We start from the raw sequence: 17,224 nt of genomic DNA on the forward strand, positions 1-17,224 counted from the left end.
AGTAAAAATTGTAACATCTTAATTTGACATTTCTTCAAAGGAAAGGCATATTTTTTGTTAAAAATTTATCAAAAATAACCTTTTTTTGACAAAACCCATAAAACCTACCGTATCTATATCTCTACCCATGAAATATTGACCCACCCTATCTATATCTCCTATATCTTTACTCATAAAATATTGACCCACCCTATCTATATCTCCTATTTCTCTACTCGTAAAATATTGACCCACCCTATCTATATCTCCTATATCTCCACCCATAAAATATTGACCCACCCTATCTATATCTCCTATATCTTAACTCATAAAATATTGACCCACCCTATCTATATCTCCTATATCTCTACCCATAAAATATTGACCCACCCTATCTATATCTCCTATATCTTTACCCATAAAATATTGACCCACCCTATCTGTATTTCCTATATCTTTACTCATAAAATATTGACCCACCCTATCTATATCTCCTATATCTTTACTCATAAAATATTGACCCACCCTATCTATATCTCCTATATCTCTACTCATAAAATATTGACCCACCCTATCTATATCTCCTATATCTTTACCCATAAAATATTGACCCACCCTATCTATATCTCCTATATCTCTACTCATAAAATATTGACCCACCCTATCTATATCTCCTATATCTTTACTCATAAAATATTGACCCACCCTATCTATATCTCCTATATCTTTACTCATAAAATATATTGACCCACCCTATCTATATCTCCTATATCTTTACTCATAAAATATTGACCCACCCTATCTATATCTCCTATATCTTTACTCATAAAATATTGACCCACCCTATCTATATCTCCTATATCTCCACCCATAAAATATTGACCCACCCTATCTATATCTCCTATATCTGTACCCATAAAATATTGACCCACCCTATCTATATCTCCTATCTCTTTACTCATAAAATATTGACCCACCCTATCTATATCTTCTATGTCTCTACTCATAAAATATTGACCCACCCTATCTATATCTCCTATATCTCCACCCATAAAATATTGACCCACCCTATCTATATCTCCTATATCTCCACCCATAAAATATTGACCCACCCTATCTATATCTCCTATATCTCCACCCATAAAATATTGACCCACCCTATCTATATCTCCTATATCTCTACCCATAAAATATTGACCCACCCTATCTATATCTCCTATATCTGTACCCATAAAATATTGACCCACCCTATCTATATCTCCTATATCTCTACCCATAAAATATTGACCCACCCTATCTATATCTCCTATATCTCCACCCATAAAATATTGACCCACCCTATCTATATCTCCTATATCTCTACCCATAAAATATTGACCCACCCTATCTATATCTCCTATATCTCTACCCATAAAATATTGACCCACCCTATCTATATCTCCTATATCTCACCATAAAATATTGACCCACCCTATCTATATCTCCTATATCTTTACTCATAAAATATTGACCCACCCTATCTATATCTCCTATATCTCCACCCATAAAATATTGACCCACCCTATCTATATCTCCTATATCTCTACCCATAAAATATTGACCCACCCTATCTATATCTCCTATATCTTACCCATAAAATATTGACCCACCCTATCTATATCTCCTATATCTCCACCCATAAAATATTGACCCACCCTATCTATATCTCCTATGTCTCTACTCATAAAATATTGACCACCCTATCTATATCTCCTATATCTCTACCCATAAAATATTGACCCACCCTATCTATATCTCCTATATCTCTACCCATAAAATATTGACCCACCCTATCTATATCTCCTATATCTTTACCCATAAAATATTGACCCACCCTATCTATATCTCCTATATCTCCACCCATAAAATATTGACCCACCCTATCTATATCTCCTATATCTCTACCCATAAAATATTGACCCACCCTATCTATATCTCCTATATCTTTACTCATAAAATATTGACCCACCCTATCTATATCTCCTATATCTCCACCCATAAAATATTGACCCACCCTATCTATATCTCCTATATCTCTACCCATAAAATATTGACCCACCCTATCTATATCTCCTATATCTCTACCCATAAAATATTGACCCACCCTATCTATATCTCCTATATCTCCACCCATAAAATATTGACCCACCCTATCTATATCTCCTATATCTCTACTCATAAAATATTGACCCACCCTATCTATATCTCCTATATCTCTACCCATAAAATATTGACCCACCCTATCTATATCTCCTATATCTTTACCCATAAAATATTGACCCACCCTATCTATATCTCCTATATCTCCACCCATAAAATATTGACCCACCCTATCTATATCTCCTATATCTCTCTACCCATAAAATATTGACCCACCCTATCTATATCTCCTATATCTCTCCACCCATAAAATATTGATCCACCCTATCTATATCTCCTATATCTCCACCCATGAAATATTGACTCACCCTATCTATATCTCCTATATCTCCACCCATAAAATATTGACCCACCCTATCTATATCTCCTATATCTCTACCCATAAAATATTGACCCACCCTATCTATATCTCCATATCTGTACCCGTAAAATATTGACCCACCCTATCTATATCTCCTATATCTTTACCCATAAAATATTGACCCACCCTATCTGTATTTCCTATATCTTTACTCATAAAATATTGACCCACCCTATCTATATCTCCTATATCTTTACTCATAAAATATTGACCCACCCTAACTACATCTCCTATATCTTAACTCATAAAATATTGACCCACCCTACCTATATCTCCTATATCTCCACCCATAAAATATTGACCCACCCTATCTATATCTCCTATATCTCTACTCATAAAATATTGACCCACCCTATCTATATCTCCTATATCTCCACCCATAAAATATTGACCCACCCTATCTATATCTCCTATATCTCCACCCATAAAATATTGACCCACCCTATCTATATCTCCACCCGTAAAATATTGACCCACCCTATCTATATCTCCTATATCTCCACCCATAAAATATTGACCCACCCTATCTATATCTCCTATATCTCCACCCATAAAATATTGACCCACCCTATCTATATCTCCTATATCTTTACTCATAAAATATTGACCCACCCTATCTATATCTCCTATATCTCCACCCATAAAATATTGACCCACCCTATCTATATCTCCTATATCTCCACCCATAAAATATTGACCACCCTATCTATATCTCCTATATCTCTACCCATAAAATATTGACCCACCCTATCTATATCTCCTATATCCTACCATAAAATATTGACCCACCCTATCTATATCTCCTATATCTACTCATAAAATATTGACCCACCCTATCTATATCTCCTATATCTTACTCATAAAATATTGACCCACCCTATCTATATCTCCTATATCTTTACTCATAAAATATTGACCCACCCTATCTATATCTCCTATATCTCCACCCATAAAATATTGACCCACCCTATCTATATCTCCTATCTCTCTACTCATAAAATATTGACCCACCCTATCTATATCTCCTATATCTCTACCCATAAAATATTGACCCACCCTATCTTATTATAAAATATCTCCTATATCTCCTATATCTTACTCATAAAATATTGACCCACCCTATCTATATCTCCTATATCTTAACCATAAAATATTGACCCACCCTATCTATATCTCCTATATCTACCCATAAAATATTGACCCACCCTATCTATATCTCCTATATCTCCACCCATAAAATATTGACCCACCCTATCTATATCTCCTATATCTCTACTCATAAAATATTGACCCACCCTATCTATATCTCCTATATCTCTTTACTCATAAAATATTGACCCACCCTATCTATATCTCCTATATCTCCACCCATAAAAATATTGACCCACCCTATCTATATCTCCTATATCTCCACCCATAAAATATTGACCCACCCTATCTATATCTCCTATATCTCCACCTCATAAAATATTGACCCACCCTATCTATATCTCCTATATCTTACCCATAAAATATTGACCCACCCTATCTATATCTCCTATATCTCCACCCATAAAATATTGACCCACCCTATCTATATCTCTCCTATATCTCCACCCATAAAATATTGACCCACCCTATCTATATCTCCTATCTCTGTACCCATAAAATATTGACCCCCCTATCTATATCTCCTATATCTTACCCATAAAATATTGACCCACCCTATCTATATCTCCTATATCTCTACCCATAAAATATTGACCCACCCTATCTATATCTCCTATATCTCTTACCCATAAAATATTGACCCACCCTATCTATATCTCTATATCTCTACCCATAAAATATTGACCCACCCTATCTATATCTCCTATATCTCCACCCATAAAATATTGAACCCACCCTATCTATATCTCCTATATCTCCACCCATAAAATATTGACCCACCCTATCTATATCTCCTATATCTACACCATAAAATATTGACCCACCCTATCTATATCTCCTATATCTCCACCCATAAAATATTGACCACCCTATCTATATCTCCTATATCTCCACCCATAAAATATTGACCCACCCTATCTATATCTCCTATATCTCTCCACCCATATAAATATTGACCCACCCTATCTATATCTCCTATATCTCCACCATAAAATATTGACCCACCCTATCTATATCTCCTATATCTTTACTCATAAAATATTGACCCACCCTATCTATATCTCCTATATCTTTACCCATAAAATATTGACCCACCCTATCTATATCTCCTATATCTCCACCATAAAATATTGACCCACCCTATCTATATCTCCTATATCTCTACCCATAAAATATTGACCCACCCTATCTATATCTCCTATTATCTCTATCCGTAAAATATGGAGACCCATCCGATCAATGTTTTCTGGGTACTTATCTTCATAAAATATTTTATGACCCATAGGGGTCCGTAAATATTGATAGGGTGGGTCTATCTATATCTCCTATATCAATTTACCCATAAAATATTGACCCACCCTAACTACATCTCCTATATTCTTAACTGGATAAAATATTGACCCACCCTATACCTATATCTCCTATATCTCTACCCATAAAATATCGATTTTATGGTGGGTCAATATTTCATGGGTATAGATATAGTCGATATAGAAAGGGTGGGTCAATATTTTATGGGTAGAGATATAGGAGATATAGATAGTGTATGTCAATATTGATTGGGTATAGATATAGGAGATAGTAGATAGGGTGGGTCAATATTTTATGAGTAAAGATATAGGAAATACAGATAGGGTGGGTCAATATTTTACGGGTTAGGAGATATAGATAGTGTGGGTCAATATTTTATGGGTAAAGATATAGGAGATATAGATAGGGTGGGTCAATATTTTATGGGTAAAGATATAGGAGATATAGATAGGGTGGGTCAATATTTTATGGGTGGAGATATAGGAGATATAGATAGGGTGGGTCAATATTTTATGGGTGGAGATATAGGAGATATAGATAGGGTGGGTCAATATTTTATGAGTAAAGATATAGGAGATATAGATAGGGTGGGTCAATATTTTATGAGTAAAGATATAGGAGATATAGATAGGGTGGGTCAATATTTTATGGGTGGAGATATAGGAGATATAGATAGGGTGGGTCAATATTTTATGAGTTAAGATATAGGAGATGTAGTTAGGGTGGGTCAATATTTTATGAGTAAAGATATAGGAGATATAGATAGGGTGGGTCAATATTTTATGAGTAAAGATATAGGAAATACAGATAGGGTGGGTCAATATTTTACGGGTGGAGATATAGATAGGGTGGGTCAATATTTTATGGGTAGAGATATAGGAGATATAGATAGGGTGGGTCAATATTTTATGAGTAGAGATATAGGAGATATAGATAGGGTGGGTCAATATTTTATGGGTGGAGATATAGGAGATATAGATAGGGTGGGTCAATATTTTATGAGTAAAGATATAGGAAATACAGATAGGGTGGGTCAATATTTAGGTGAGATATAGATAGGTGGGTCAATATTTTATGGGTAGAGATATAGGAGATATAGATAGGGTGGGTCAATATTTTATGGGTAGAGATATAGGAGATATAGATAGGGTGGGTCAATATTTTATGGGTGGAGATATAGGAGATATAGATAGGGTGGGTCAATATTTTATGGGTGGAGATATAGGAGATATAGATAGGGTGGGTCAATATTTTATGGGTAGAGATATAGGAGATATAGATAGGGTGGGTCAATATTTTACAGGTACAGATATAGGAGATATAGATAGGGTGGGTCAATATTTTACAGGTACAGATATAGGAGATATAGATAGGGTGGGTCAATATTTTATGAGTAAAGATATAGGAGATATAGATAGGGTGGGTCAATATTTTACAGGTACAGATATAGGAGATATAGATAGGGTGGGTCAATATTTTATGGGTGGAGATATGGAGATATAGATAGGGTGGGTCAATATTTTATGGGTGGAGATATAGGAGATATAGATAGGGTGGGTCAATATTTTACAGGTACAGATATAGGAGATATAGATAGGGCGGGTCAATATTTTATGGGTGGAGATATAGGAGATATAGATAGGGTGGGTCAATATTTTATGGGTGGAGATATAGGAGATATAGATAGGGTGGGTCAATATTTTACAGGTACAGATATAGGAGATATAGATAGGGTGGGTCAATATTTTATGGGTGGAGATATAGGAGATATAGATAGGGTGGGTCAATATTTTACGGGTGGAGATATAGATAGGGTGGGTCAATATTTTATGAGTAAAGATATAGGAGATATAGATAGGGTGGGTCAATATTTTATGAGTGGAGATATAGGAAATACAGATAGGGTGGGTCAATATTTTACGGGTGGAGATATAGATAGGGTGGGTCAATATTTTATGAGTAGAGACATAGGAGATATAGATAGGGTGGGTCAATATTTTACGGAGACATAGGAGATATAGATAGGGTGGGTCAATATTTTATGAGTAAAGAGATAGGAGATATAGATAGGGTGGGTCTATATTTTATGAGTAAAGAGATAGGAGATACAGATAGGGTAGGTCAATATTTTACAGGTACAGATATAGGAGATATAGATAGGGCGGGTCAATATTTCATGGGTGGAGATATATGAGATATAGATAGGTTGGGTCAATATTTTATGGGTAGAGATATAGATATGGTAGGTTTTATGGGTTTTGTCAAAAAAGGTTATTTTTGATAAATTTTTGACAAAAAAAATGCCTTTCCATTGAAGAAATGTCTGGTGTTTCACAATCATTTTGGTTCAAATGATGCATCACCAGGAAGGAATAGTACTATTATCCATAATGTATTAACTATGCAACTACTCCCTATTTATTTTATTTGGCACATGATGACTTAATTCCATGGGAGGTGAGTTTTTAAATTAAATCAAATCAATGGCGAGTTTAGCTATCAATGAACATTCCAGTGTCCATGGTGTTACCAATTATTTTGAACCATGACATGTATAATCAATAAAACTCTCTGTTGTGTTTTAAAGGAACTACTAGTTAGTTCAAATTAAGATGTTACAATTTTTACTGTGATGAAGAGCAGAAATGAAAATCTTTAAAAAATGATGAAAACGTCTTTGATGTTACTGTCCTTGGTGTTACCAAATAGTGATAAAATAGTAACACCACTGACAATTTTTTGGTTACACCACAGACATAAAAGAGTCATACAAGAAGAAATGTAAGACACCTTGTCATTTAATTTTTATAAAATTTGATGTATACATCTCCATAGACGAAATAAATTTCAAAATAATGAAACACAAATATAATCGGCAACAGTACCACCACATTTAGTCATGGTAACACAATGGACAAATATGGTAACACCATAGACAAGAACAAAGAAATACTGTTTTTTTTACTCCATTTGTTACAGAAGATATATTTGAAACTCTTTGATAGCATAGTACTATGTCTATCTAGTCCAGTTTTAATCTCTAATGAATTTCATTATGATGATCAAGAACTATATACAAAACCTTTCAATCTGGTAACACCATGGACAAATGTCTGTTGTGTTACCTTTGTCAGCGGTATTCAATCAATGTCCATAGTGTTACCAGGACAAAAATATTGCAAAATGATTAGTTTATGATGAAATACAGAAAAGTATTTGTATGCTATAAAAGTGCAAGTATGTTGACCGGTGAGATATATTATTTGTCAGCTGATTACGGAGTATCAAAGCCATATAATCTGATATGAACTATTACTTGGACATAGTATCAAATGAAATGAACAGTTATTAATTACATTAATATATTTTAAAACAGGATATTATAGTATTTAAGTATGGTAACATCATGGAATTTGACCTTGACATGTGATCTTTTGGTCGTCATAGTAACTAATATGGAGCTTAATTATCAGGAATTACCAATATTATTTTTGATATCTAGAATTATTCACAGTTTTTTTTAATAATCATGAAAAGGTCTAAATGTCAGTGTTCTAATTGCCAAATTTTGAGATTTTTAATTCATGATAGATATTTAGAAATTTTATGAATGTACAAGATTCATAGGTTTTCAATTTCAGATTTAAATTACTAACATCAAATTATCAGTATATATAGTTAAATCCATCATCATCATCATCATCATCATCATCATCATCATCATTTTCTCCATCCTTCGTCAATCTTCATCATCATCATTTTCTCCATCCTTCGTCAATCTTCATCATCATCATTTTCTCCATCCTTCGTCAATTTTCAATCATCATCATCATCATCATCATCATCATCATCATTTTCTCCATCATCATCATCATCATCATCATAATCATCAATCATCATCATCTTCGACGTCATCATCATCATCATCATTATCATTTTCTCCATCCTTCGTCAATCTTCATCATCATCATCATCTTCATCATCATCATCATCATTTTCTCCATCCTTCGTCAATCTTCATCATCATCATCATCAATTTCTCCATCCTTCGTCAATCTTCAACATCATCATCTTCTCCATCCTTCGTCAATCTTCATCATCATCATCATCATCATCATCATTTTCTCCATCCTTCATCATCATCATCATCATCATCATCATCATCATCATCATCATCATCATCAACATCATCATCATCATCATCATCATCATCATCATCATTTTATCCATCCTTCGTCAATCTTCAACATCATCATCATCATCATCATCATCATCATCTTCTTCTTCGACATCATCATCATCAGCATTTGATTAATCCTTAGTCAATTATCACATCATCATCATCATCATTATCATCATCATTAATCAGTATCAACATCTTCTTCATCCATCACCATCCCCATCATTGTTATTTTCTTTATCCTTCATCAATTATCACCTACATCATTTTCCATCATCGTCATCATCATCATCATCTTCTTCTTTTTTGTCTTCTTCTTCTTCCATCATCATCATCATAATCATCACTATCTGCTATTTCTTTTTCTTCTTCTTTCATCATCATCCATCATCATTATCATCATCATTAATTAGTGTCAACATCTTCTTCATCCATCATCATCCTCATTATTGTTATTTACTTTATCCTTCATCAATTATCACCAACATCATTGTCCATTATCATCATCATCATCTTCTTCTTCTTCTTCTTCTTCTTCCATCATCATTAATATTATCTGCTATTTCTTTTTCTTCTTTTTCTTCTTCTTCCATCATCATCATCCATCATTATTATCATCACAATAATCACCAATCATCATCATCATCATCATCATCATCATCATGGTCATCCTCCTCCTCATCATCATAATCATGGTTATCATCCTTATCATCCTCATCATCATCATCCATTAGCATCAACATCATTATCTTCTTCATCATCATTTTTTTTTCTTTTTTATCCGACAATCATCAGCATGATTATCTTCATCAGCATCAACATCTTCTTCATCATCATCGAAATCAATATCAACATTATCACTTTCTTCATCTATTGTCATCATCATCATTACATTCATCATCCGTCAATCATCACAATCATCATTGCCGTCATCATCATCATCATCCATCAACATCAACATCTTCATCAATCATCATCTTCGAAATTGTAATTATTTTCTTCATTCTTCATCAATGATCACCAACATCATCATCAACCATCATCATCCTCATCATGAAATCATTATCAGCTTCACCAATCTTCACCATTATCGTCGGATATAATCATCATCATCATATTTTGCATCAACATCATCATCATTATCGTCACCATCATTATCAGTATCATCATCATTATTATCATCTTCGAAATTATCATCATTATTTTCTTCATTCTTCATTAATGATCACCAACATCATCATCAATCATCATCATCCTCATCATAAACATCATTATCAGCTTCATGAATCATCACCATTATCATCGAATATAATCATCATCATCATATTTTGCACCGACATCATCGTTATTATCGTCACCATCATTATCAGTATCATCATCATCATCGTCATCGTCATCCATCAACATCAATTTATTTAGATTATCAAAGTGATTGCATACTCATTCCATAACGGCGATCATCCTTACTTTTGAACCCACTGGCCTACTAACATTCTAAAAGAATTATATACATCAATTGATATTTTGATATACATGAAAATGTTATTGAATGATAATACTTTCTTTTACAGGAAAACAACAGCAAGGCCAATTTCAGGAGACAAGCGAAAAACTTCTGTTTGAAGGATGGAACTTTGTTCTACACACATAAGAAACAGGGACTTGTTAGAGCAATTAGGACACCTGATGTCGAGACGATACTGAAAGCCTGTCATACTGACCCTTTAGGAGGACACCAAGGAATTAATCGTACATGGCACAAAGTGAAAAGTAGATACTACTGGCCGTCAATGATGAAAACAATAGAAGACTACATATCCCAATGCGATGAATGCCAACGCCAGAACCATCTGTCGAAAACACCCTCCGAATTGCATCCCATTCCAGTTAACAATAAGGCATTCCGTATGTTGGGAATGGACTTGGTTGGTCCTCTCCGAACCACCAGCAACGGGAACAAGTACATTATTGTCCTTACGGATTACCTGACCAAGTGGCCAGAGGTCAAGGCAATACCAACGAAGGAGGCATCGCATATTTGTGATTTTGTCATTGAGACAATATGCAGACATGGGACTCCAGAAACAATTCTCACTGACAATGGAAGGGAATTCTGCAATTCCATCAATGACAGTCTCTGTAAATCTCTTGGGATAACACATCGACTTACAACGCCTTACCACCCCCAAACAAATGGACTTACAGAAAGGTGCAACCAGACACTGTGCAATGCTCTGGCAAAGTACGTCACAGAAACGCAAGACGACTGGGATCTGTATAGAACATGCCAACAAAAGTCAACAAAAGCAACCCCCTTCTTCCTAACATATGGACGAGAAGCTGTTCTTCCTGTTGAACTGGACATTCCAACCACAGTCAACTCCAAGGAGATAGAGGATGAAGATTTCCAAGAGATGCTCAATGACCGAGCAACATCATTTGCCACTCTCTTGAGTACACATGAGGATACTGTTTCAGAAATAAGAAAAGCACAGTCAATCCAAAAGAAATATTACGACGCCAAACATGCGAAACAGGACTTACATATTGGAGACATGGTTTTGGTCAAGAACACCAGGAGGATCAACAGAAAAGGCGACAAAATAATGAGCAAATGGGTTGGACCATACACTATCGGTGAATGCTTTGGGAAAGGTGTATATAGACTGAAAGAAAGAAAGAAGATCAATAGGAAGTCCATCAAGAAGTATATCAAGCCAACAACACAGACAATTGTAGTTAAGCCAACAACACAGACAATAGTAGTTCCACAGCAGTCCAAAAAGAGAAATCCCTCCACCAGTTCAGGAAAATTGCCGGTGAAAAGAAAACTGAAGACATTGAGGTTCCCACCAAAAATGAAAGATAGGCAATTGACTAGTGAGTCCCTGAGGAAGACACATCAACATCTACAGCCACCATCAAAGCAGCGAAACCAGCCAGCTACCAAGGTCACCAAAAAGTGTGAAAACAAGGACACCAGCAAACATCCAAAGAAGTCAGTCACAAAACTAGCAACGACGCAAATATCAACATCAGATTTCTTCTCTGCTCTGGAAGATCACGATAAAAAGGTCCTCTTTGATAACTGTATGAAGATGGACATCCCAAAACCACGCCACCAACACAGCCTCAGTGTCTACCTCTCAAGAGATTCACCAACTCTGTCATTTCTTCGAGACATGAAGCATAAGCATCCAACAGAAATGGCAGAGCTATTGGAACTCTACACAGTATGGTATATGACCTCAACAGCTGATATACAGATAACAGAAGAGGATTATTCTCTTCAGTTGGCAGCAGCCGTTCTTACCTACTCTTACCATGAGAGGACCGACATTACAACTGTTTTGGAGACTATGAACTTTGTCCCGTTTAGATCCCTTTCGACATCTCAACCTGCGCATATACCAAAGAGTAGTGTCTATGTGGGAAACGTCAAACTATCACCAAATGATCTACAAACTCTTCGTCCTATGGCGTGGTTGAATGACCAGGTAAGAAGACAATATATTTCTAGATTATATTGCAGTATACTATGTATGAAGTGTAAATCATAAAGTATTTCAGAAAAAGTTATTTTTTAAAAATCTTAACTGATTTTGACATTTGAGTCTAAATCATCTTTTTAAATTGGTGCTGTTTATGAATCAAGGAAAATTTTATTGAATTAAGTGGTTCAAGCTTGAGGCTTCATTTTAACTGCAAACATTTTTATTATTAATACCGCTGTTCAGTAATGCTTTGATGTTTAAAGAAACATTGCAGAAATAGCAAGAAATAATAAATTTGATGTAATTGAAATAACTATTTCTGTCATCTTCAGGTGGTACATGCATTCTTGGGCTTGCTGAGCAAAGAATGTAATGACAGACAGCCTCAGACATGCTACATTCTGCCCAGCTTTCTCGCGTTGAAGTGGGAGACCCAGAACTACAACTCATGGTTGTATCCAAAGGTAATTTCTCAAGACTACTTTTATCTGTTTTATATTTACATATTTGTGCAATGAAAAGAAGAATTTCATAATTAATGTTGATCGGTTTTTTTTTATATTCAGTATATGATTTAATATCTGGACATTATGCATATATAGTGATTCATCAGAAACATATTCACACTATATTTCATAAGGATGCAAAGCAATCTTTCTATGATCACCTTATTTTTATTGTTTTAATGATGTAAAAGTTGTGTTACACGTGTTTTCATTTTACAACAAAGGAAGCCTTTATTATCGTAAAATTTGAAAAACTAAAACTACATAGAATCAAATTTTGATATATCTGACATGAACTATAATTATTGATGCAGCTGCTGAAATGTTATTTCTAATGTGATTATTATTCTCTGTCAATAATGCAACGTTTACTTTTTAGGTGCCTCTAGAGAAGATCAACAAAGTTCTACTGCCGATCTGCCACAAGCACCACTGGTTTTTGCTCTCCGCATCCATGCTGACCAGAGAAGTCACAATTCTTGATTCCATTCCAGATGAATCAAGAGCCAGAATGTTTTTTGACCACTGGGTGTAAGTACCTAATATAACTGTCATATTTGATATGCAATACACCATATGCAAGTATGCCAGTCTGTGTCCGAACTGAAGTCATTATCATGCAAATACAAATGAAGTACATAATCTATGTCTAAAAACCAAGTGTTTTACATGCTTGCCAATATCATTTTATTTTGAAAGAAAACCTTTTGATGAAGATAGAAACTGATATTACGTATACATGTACATGTATGTAATTAAGTTTTAATTAAAAATTATTTCAACAAAACATTGTTCTATTCTTGCAGTAATTGTCATGCCATGAATTTGATAAATGTAGGTTATTCCATACCAGAACTTCTTTGTGGTCATGTTCAGTCTTTTGTAGGCAGAAAGTAAAGGTTATCTTAAGTTATGTTATGCTTGTAATATGTAGAAAAGTATTTGTACTTCAATGAACATTGAACATTTGTATTATCCTTGTAGAAACTTCATGAATGCCAGACAATCCATCTCTGGCAACAGCAGTCCCAAATCCTGGACATCAGGACAAGGACAGTCTTCTGTACAGGACGATGGGAGTTCTTGTGGAGTCTTCGTTTTAATGGTAAGATGTTTTGTTAAAGTTGCCAAACTACAATAAAAATCTGTTTACTTTTAAAAGCCTCCCATGGAAAATACCTTTTTAATTTTTTTGGCCATTTGTACATGCACCTACAAAAATTACAAAGCGAGTTATATTTAAACAGAGGTGGTCTTTCAGACAGACTTTCTTGTTTAATTCATTAAAAATGTCCATGCTTTGAAACAGGGTGGAAAATTGGACCCTCACGTCAGCAAAACATAAATGTGAATTTGTATAACTCATCTCTAATTTGTAAATTTCTGCTATCAATATAATGTTAATTACATATACTGAAAAACAGCAATAACTGTGTAAATTACAGATATGTTTTAATAAACTAGAACATGTACATGTTTGTCAGTAAATAACAAACAATTGTACAACAGTGAAGGCACATATGATAATGACTGTTGATTACCTTTTCAGAATGCACAGGCAGTAACCAGCAATGTACCACCCAACCTAATGAGGCAGTGCCATGTCCAGCCATACAGACAGTATGCACTTCAATGTCTTGTGTCTGCAGCAGTTACATTGGAGACCAAGAAGACACGATGTGATTTGCCATTTTGTCAAACCCCAGACAGATTTCAGAAGAAACAACATACCATGGTTCAGTGCTTGTCATGTGAAAAATGGACACATAGACTTTGTCTTGGTCTAGGGGAAGATGAACTGGTTAGAACATGTGTATTCTGTGGTTAGAAATCCTCTTTGTGATGTGTATCATAAACTTGTGAAAGAACAGTAATCATTGACATGGATTCACTTGCTCACCAAATATAATTTCTTGTGTAGCGGGGGACATTAATTTATATGATTACTGTCTAGGCAAGCTAACCAGTCAAGCTGTTTTGTCCGTAGGTGTATTGTGTACCTGTGCTGTGACCTTTGTATTTCTCTATACTGTGGTAGTGTTTGTGTCGTGCATTCATTTCTCGTGAGATGTCCTAAATGTGTGTCTGTGTTTTCTCTGTTGTGATTGGCTGCCTAGACTCGGGTATGGGGATAAATTCGGGGTAGTTCTAGTAGACTGGGCAGTCTGATGGATTAAGTTCCTGCGTGCTGCCAGCTCCGCTACTAGGCTATAGGTGACTATTTTATATTTAGTAATTAGATGGGAATAAAACTGTAATAGATAATTAGGTACAGGAAAGGGGGCTGGTTATAATATGTGTGTGGATGTATGTGTGATGTATGTTGTAAATAGTTACTGCTATAGTCATAATAAACTGTTCATTATCGTCTAAACCCTGTAGTTTGTTCTTCCTCCTACCAACAGACAAGCATATTAAATAATATCCAACTGTGATCTGTAAACCTTAGTACTATTGTGAAGTGCGAGTGGTAAAGATACTTATACACATATAGGGGTGTTGGCAATATAATTATATATAGTACGTGAATCAATGTCCCCCACCCACCTAATCCCTATCTCTCGCTCTCTCCTTTTCCTTTTCATCTACAGGTATGTATAAGTAGTGCGAGTGTCGATGCAAGTACCTGAATGAGTGAGACTTGAGTGTGAGTTTGGATGGTAGAGTAGAATGCAGTTGTCTGATATAGATTTCCATTTTGTGGGTTTTTTTTTTTTTAAATAGAAAAAAAAAAAATTGTACCTGTATAGTTTTTATCAATTGATATAAGATGTTTTGATGTGAATGATCATAGCTAAGTATTTTATGATGATGAATCTATATCATGATGTTACAGATGATGATGATGATGATAATGATGATGACTAATGTTTAAAAAATGATGATGATGATGATTCATGATCTACGACAACATGATGGTATGATGATGATTTATGATGATATCAAGATGAAGATGATGATGACTGATTATATGATGGTGATGATGATGATGATGATTGTGATAATGATTCTGTTGATGATTGATGATGATGATGATGATTGTGATGATGATGATGATGATGATGATGATGGATGATGATGGATGATGATGATGATGATGGAGGATGATGATGATATCATGATGATGATGATAATGATGAAGATGACATGATGATGATGATGATGATATCATGTATTGTTTGTGTTCAATATTGATGTAGATATCTATTTGTGAGGATAATTATTGTTTTGTAAGGATGATTGATGATGTGAATGATGGGAATTAATTGATGAGGATGAGGACGATGATGTGTGAATGAGATATTATGTATCAATGAAATTGGAAAAAAAATAAAAATTATAAAAAAAAAATAATACCCAACGAACCTGGGTTGCACTAGGGGCGCGTCAGGTGTAGTTTGACATCGTTGCAAACTGGGCCCGTCTCGCTCCTGTTACACTTGTAGTGCACACAAACATACTTTCTCCATTACGGTTTGGTCATTTTGTGGATAATATCAAGTTGTACTATACATCAATCATCCATGTCGATTTTTGGTATTATGACTTTGCTCTAGCTAACCAATTAGTATGGTTCTATGGACTTGCAATCTCCATTTCAATATCTGATAAAAGTTTGTTATTGATATCACAAACTACATCATGTAATATTCTCCATATCTAATATTAATTTTGGATACATAATCTGGCAATATCCATTCCAATATCTGATTTTGATTGATGAAAAGGGATATTTATATGTTGATATCTTTAACTTGCTCTATTTATGTTTTGTTTTTAATATTTATTAATTTGTTTATCAACATGTTGTTATTTATTATGCATAAATTTCAATGCTGTAAATTGTTGCTGATTATGAATAAACATTTCACTGTGTAGATCGCTTTACTTGCTTATTATTTATTGCCTGCTATGAAAAATTTATAAGAAATGTTTGATAATCAAATCACCAAATGAATACAACCATCAGATTTAGCATTAAACTACAAATTATACATATACATACATTGCAATTTAAAAAAAAACACCAAAACAAACAAACAAA

At 34.5% G+C, this 17,224-nt stretch overlaps 1 protein-coding gene and 1 long non-coding RNA gene across 2 annotated transcripts in view; both read left to right on the forward strand.

Annotated features, from left to right (window-relative positions):
• LOC138314108 (uncharacterized) overlaps positions 1–17,224 on the forward strand; it is a 125,671-nt gene that overhangs the window by 87,305 nt on the left and 21,142 nt on the right. The window lies entirely within an intron of this gene.
• LOC138312581 (uncharacterized) lies at positions 9,487–17,057 on the forward strand. The gene is made up of 5 exons (XM_069253394.1): positions 9,487–12,676; positions 13,006–13,137; positions 13,559–13,710; positions 14,164–14,284; positions 14,729–17,057. Exons 1-5 carry the CDS (start codon positions 10,970–10,972, stop codon positions 15,005–15,007), a joined length of 2,391 nt encoding a protein of 796 aa, XP_069109495.1. The 5' UTR covers positions 9,487–10,969; the 3' UTR covers positions 15,008–17,057.

Source organism: Argopecten irradians, chromosome 2, assembly GCF_041381155.1.
Source record: "Argopecten irradians isolate NY chromosome 2, Ai_NY, whole genome shotgun sequence".
NCBI lineage: Eukaryota > Metazoa > Mollusca > Bivalvia > Pectinida > Pectinidae > Argopecten > Argopecten irradians.